This window comes from Gymnogyps californianus, chromosome 1, assembly GCF_018139145.2.
Source record: "Gymnogyps californianus isolate 813 chromosome 1, ASM1813914v2, whole genome shotgun sequence".
Taxonomy (NCBI): domain Eukaryota; kingdom Metazoa; phylum Chordata; class Aves; order Accipitriformes; family Cathartidae; genus Gymnogyps; species Gymnogyps californianus.
In genome coordinates, this window is record NC_059471.1 from 93,974,706 (window position 1) to 93,980,705 (window position 6,000).

Sequence of the window (6,000 nt, forward strand, 5' to 3'; positions counted from 1 at the left end):
CAAGACAGGCAGATTCGAATCAGGTAATTATTTTTAAGTGCATTGCCCTAAAGTTGACAACTCTAAAGAAAAGTGTAATTGGCATAGGCTCATAACTTAACTCTGGGGCAGGAGTTGGAAGCAGCATCTCCGTCCATCTGGCCAGTCGGTGACAGGAAGCCTGACAAAAGACCTCTGAGGGACACCAGGATGGACCACAGACCCTAGCAGGTTAAAACACTCTCACGGTACAGCCTAAAAGGAGACAGACTTTGCTAAGTGACTCATGTTGCCAGCCCACATTGGTTAAGCGTAGGCTTCGGGTAAATCACGCAGCATGACAAGGCACTGCTGGAGAAGCCTGAATACACAACTACTTTCAAACTGCAATGCTATTCTTAGTGGATATATGTACAACACATCTAAATCCAGTACCCTAAACAGCAATGGCATTTCCTGAAAAGAACAAGAAGAGGGCGAGAAGTAGGGAAGAATAAAATCAGATTTCTTCAATCACACTGCTCAAATTGTAAGAAAACCTGTCTATTCAGAGTTGTGACAAATTTTAAATTTTACATGACTGGAAAAAAAGGGTTTCCTTCTGTAACAACACCACAGTAATTTCAGAATCTTTGAAACAAACTTTCCTTATAACACAAACTTCTAAAGCATCCAAATTGCATATGTGGAGTATTCTCACACTTGTATATTTTTATCCATTGCAAGATCTGGAGCAAATGATAGCAGTAACATAAAATTTAATGTTATATATTTTCCTGCAAAGCTGCAGAAGTTTCTTCTGTGCCTCCCTGAAGGACACAGCTGCATGTCACAATTCAAAGACATATATACACATATGTAGATATTTACTCAGTTTCAAACAAATCAATGCAATCAACAATCTTTATGACACGCGCCTTGCACGTTTTGGTTGGGGGGGGGGGGTTCCCCCTTGAAAATAGCTCATAATGACCCGTCTCACAAAAGCAACCCACAACATGCATCATTTCAAGCATTCTCATTTCTTTTTGAGCTCTATGCACTGAGCAAAACTTGGTCTCTCAGAGCAGCTAACCTAAACCCTACTGATGCCATCTGTTCTCAGATGAAGACACAGTTTCATTGAGTAAGCAAAGAGCGTGAAGTTATACAAACTGTATCTGCTCAAATGGCAAAAACCTTTGCCAAACACGCCTGACCGCCCCCAGCTTGAGTTGCACAGGCTGGCAGAGGCTCAGCACGCCGGCACGGCTGGGGATGTTTCCCTCTTCCAGCCTGTAATTTGCCCTGAACACTGCCGGGAGGGGACAGCAGCTCTCCCAACTACTGAGCTAACATTCGACAGCTGAAACCAGGGCAGTAAAGACCCACAGAAGGCCAGCCGAAAGAGACAGCACCATCCAAAGCAATAAAATGGGTCCCACTCTCGTTGCTTATTTCGCACCAAATAGCATGAGAGGGTAAAGGAAGACATCCTGGATAAATTTATGTGAGCCACGTCCCGATTTGGCCTCACCAGCGGGCTTCCCTCTCCCTGGAGGCTTGCAGCAATTCGCTGCAGAGACCACATGTGAAGCCACCACGTTACTCACACCTGGGGGCAGCTGAGAAAGCTGGGCAGCCCGCCTCAAAGTCAAGATGTAAGTTAAAAAACGCAAGCAGGAGAGTAGAACAGAGTTGAAAACTGCCACCTGGGTGAGAGAAGAGGGGACATTTCCAGCAGTGCAAGACAGGAACAAGAGCAGGTTTGGGAGAAAGCCATTTTGGAAGTCTCTCCTATACTGCAGACATGCCCGGGAGCCCCGGCCAGGGCCCAGACCTGGGCCCTACTGCATTAGCACCTGAACAAACAGGGGTCGAGGCGAAAGATCCTGCCCAAGGTCTTGCACGCCAGGAGTCAGGCAGCAGGGATGGGTAGGAGGAAGCCCAGCACAGCCAGGGAGAGAACAAGGAGTCCACCCTGACTGGCAAAAACAGGCCACAGTTGTCTAATGTTTCCTGGAGGGAAAGCACAACTCCCAAAAGTAACAAAAAAAAGAGATGCTGTTGAGAAGGATATGAAGGAACACGAAGTAGGTGCTTTTGCAAGGTAGCATCTGCTAAGTGCCAGAGAAGAAAGCACAAAAATAGCACTAAAAATAAAAATCAGGAGTTGGTGATGAAGGCCAGCCAGCCAAACTGGGGAACTGCAGCACAGCCAGTCCAGTAACTTCTGTTTAGGAAACAAGCAAAAACCCATGAGCAATGCTTTCTCCTCAAATAAGCCTTTCAGCAGAAAAGCTTCATTTTAACAGTAGTCCAGCACCAAGGTATTTTGACAGACTTACTTCAGCATGCTGGTAGCAGGCTCTTAACATGCTCCCATGCTAAACGCATTCTCCTTCCATCTTCACAGAACTGAAGAGGGGGATGTAATTTTAGACACTTCTCTCAGGGAAAATCCCTGCAGCTGCCAAGAAACACTAGTTAGAGATAATGGTGGGTGGGGGAAGGATTTCTTACCATCCTGATGTTGCACTTGACAGAGCTTTACTCTCCACATAACTACTCCTTCCACATTTCTGTGTGTTATGTACACAGCAAGGACACCATTTATTTCCTCATGCACAACAAAACCTTGTCAAGACTGTTCAGGCAAACCAAAGGAAGATATTGGCAAAGCTGAGCTTCCTGTATGTATTAACTTGGGGAAATTTAATTTATTTCCATGGGTCTCTCAAGAAACATAAAAATCCTTTCTCTCTTCATGTAAAGATATGCTAAATGACAAGTTGAAGTGGTTTCAAACTCTGGCAGAGCTCTTAAGTGGCTATTTCAAGTTACAGGAAAGATCAGAATCGTTGAAGTTAAAACCTATAATTTGGAGCCACTTTCAAGGTACTGCAGCATAAATTTTCAGTTTGAACAACCTTAACGGTGCCCTTTAAATACAATCAATAGTTAGAAACAGTGGCAGAGAAGTGCCAGCCAGCCATGTCCTGTATGCTGAGCTGTTCATTTACCACGCTAAAAAAATTTAAGTGAATGCCTTGTGAAACGGACGATCCCCAGTACACTGTAATTTTCAACATATAACATAACTTGAAACAGCAAATTAAAAAAAACAAACAACAAACACAGTCACTTCAGAAGCAGAAAAATTAGCCAACTATTTAGAGGAACATGTAATTTGTTGCCCCAGTTGGGGAAAAAACGTGTGCTTTCAGAAGTTTCAAAGAAGTACCATGAAAGACACAAAGACTGACAATATTAAATTATAGTCGATATTACAATACAGTATACATTACATTTTCATGAAGTATTAGATTACTGATAGGCTTTTTGGACAAAAAATTAGTAGTGTGATTGGGGTGGAGGTAGGGAGGGATGGGAGTGTTGGTGTTTGCCTCTTCATTGCTCTCCACTCCAAACAATCACACTAGTGGGCTGCGGAGCCATCCCTCAGAAATAGTCTCTCCCAACGAAGATGCTCCTGGGACACTTACACTAGCTAATCTCATGTATGGCAGCACAGTACAGGGCTCAAGAGTTAAGACTATTGCATTAGTACCTAAAAATTTAAGTATATTTTTACACATCAGTATATTTTCATACATGATTCATCATTTGTGTCTTTACAGCACATCCATGCAAATGGTGCTCCTCACACACTCTCTGGCCTTCAGTCAATTACGGTTTATCAACTGTGCATGAAGACATCTGACAGTGTGGGCTGAACTCCATGCCCATCTCCAAACTCGATTCTTCCTGTAAATCAGTACGCAGCAGTGTCTAAGTAGTAGACTTTTTACACAGGCATCTCCAACGGGGAAAAGCAAGGAAGAGCAAGTAAGTCTAAGCAACTTACCTAAGGTTATATATCAAATATGTAAGGAGTCTGAATTTTCAACCCAGTGGCTTATTCAACTGAACACCAACACAACAGCATGCCAAATCTTGTTCCCTGCACCTTCATCAGCCACAAATTTGACCCAATTGATACACATCCCATTCACATCTCTAAACTAAGAGAAAAAAAAAAAATGTATTTCAGTAATGTCAAGTTACGACTACTGGTTTCAACTGTCTGAGAGATGAGGAGACTACAGCAAAATACACCTCAACATCAACATTTCCAAATTGTTTTTAGAACCAATGTTTTTGATAATCCAAGTTATAAGCTTATTCATACTTTTCACAGACAAGAACCTCACCTGTACTGATGGCAATCTCAACTGCAAGTTTTTATAAACGCTGCGTTTATACACTCCAGATGTTCGCAAAGCCTGTCATGTCTGCTAGCATTTACTACTGCAGTGGACCAACAATAAAAGAGATACACCAGCTTGCAGACATGAAGAATAACTGCCACTGATTGTTCTATTGCACCTCCTGTACCACCTCCAATGCTTGCCTAGACTGAACTACCCAAGCCGTTATATGCAGTTAGCTTGCCTGTGCTCTTTCGCAAGGTGTATCTCACTGTGAGAAGGAGGACAGCTGAGTAACTCATCAAAAGCACCTCTCAGAAAATTTTCTTAATTTCACTCTTTGTTTACGTGATCTCACCCTGGAGATTTCAGTTGCACCGAAGCCCCCAGGTGTTGCTGAAGAGTAAGCAGTCTGAGCAGGCCTAGCACGGAGGATGCGATGACCTGATTACTTAAGGACCACTCAGAAAGAAATGTAGTGCTTTGATAACGCTTAAAGCCATCAGGAGGTTTCAGCAGGGAATTACTACAGCTCATGAAGATGGCCTACTTCACAGGAGAAAATATGAAAGGAGCGTCAGGGGATGAGTTAACATTATTGATATAAACATGACATATCTGTTGCATTTGAGGTCACTTGTGAATGTCATATCTATTAGGCTTCTCTGCTGCTGGAAGTCTTACTCGTGCATACGCAACCACTCAGCTAACTGGAGCTTACTTAGAGGGAGCCAACCTGTCCAAAGCAGAAGTCTTTGGATAAAGCTGTGCCTTAGAGCATACTTATCTGCTTGTATTCATGTGCTGTTTTTTTTCTCGTACTTGGACTGCAAGCGATTCGAGGGCAGCCACTGCCTTTCTGTTCTGTGCTTAGCCGGCATGCACAACACCTAGGTCTGTGTCCACCACGAGCTCACTATCAGTGCCCTCAGCTTCAGGGGACCAGCGCGCACAGAACTAAGCACACAAGTGGATCCTGCATGTACTTCTACACAAATTGTCACCTAAGATTAACAGGCAGTCAGCAAGCTGTATTTAAAAAACAAAACAAAAGAAAACAAACCCTCAGCTGACACAACGGGCCCCACCCTTGGCAATGCAGAACACCAGCTGCTTCGGGGCCTGGAGACTGTTTCTTGACCATTTTGCAGCTTGGTCTGATGGACAGGAGCTACAAGTGGGAATCAAGTTATTAATTATGCCAGATTTTTTTTAAGCCTGCCGTATGACTCGAAGCAATCTCAAATATTTACTTCCTTCAGTTTTGTCCTCCTATCCTTTGTTTATTTACAGTATAAACTCAATTGGGCAACGACTGCCTCTCTCTGAACGGCTGCAGCACTTGGAATTCTCACCCACAGATGCACCCCTTGCTCTACAATGCAACTTTGACAAGAGCTACCCTTTCCACAACCAGACTTCCATCTACTCACATTCAATCCAAATATAAACGTTACAAGCATACCACCCATATATATTGTTTTTCATTGAATTAAATCTCATACAGCTTCTGAAAACAGTTCCATAATATTACATGGTCTTCAGGTGATTTTAATGGCATCCCTCTCGAGGTTCACGGTCCCTTCACACCAATATCCTGTCCAATGCACAGTTTCTTTTTTAGTGCAGTATAACAACGTCCCATCAATTTTATCATAGATTAGCTCTTCCTTTCATCTGTCTACTAAAAGTGTAAAGACACGAGTGCAACAGTCTTACACTGTGCAGTGCCACTTGATTTCATCTCCATGTACCCAAAATGCTGAACAAGTGATTTCCATACGTATATACGTATGTATGTACAGCTGTACCCTCACCCAGCACTACTGGA

General features: G+C 43.1%; 1 protein-coding gene across 1 annotated transcript in view; it reads right to left on the reverse strand.

Moving 5' to 3' along the window:
• Positions 1–5,313, reverse strand: part of SRPX (sushi repeat containing protein X-linked) — a 49,388-nt gene extending 44,075 nt beyond the window's left edge. The window contains exons 1-2 of the mRNA XM_050905377.1: positions 5,233–5,313; position 4,528 (exon numbers count right to left, since the gene is read on the reverse strand). Of these exons, the coding sequence (XP_050761334.1) occupies position 4,528; positions 5,233–5,313 (82 nt within the window). The remainder of the gene's footprint in view (positions 1–4,527; positions 4,529–5,232) is intronic.
• Positions 5,314–6,000: the final 687 nt, after the last annotated feature.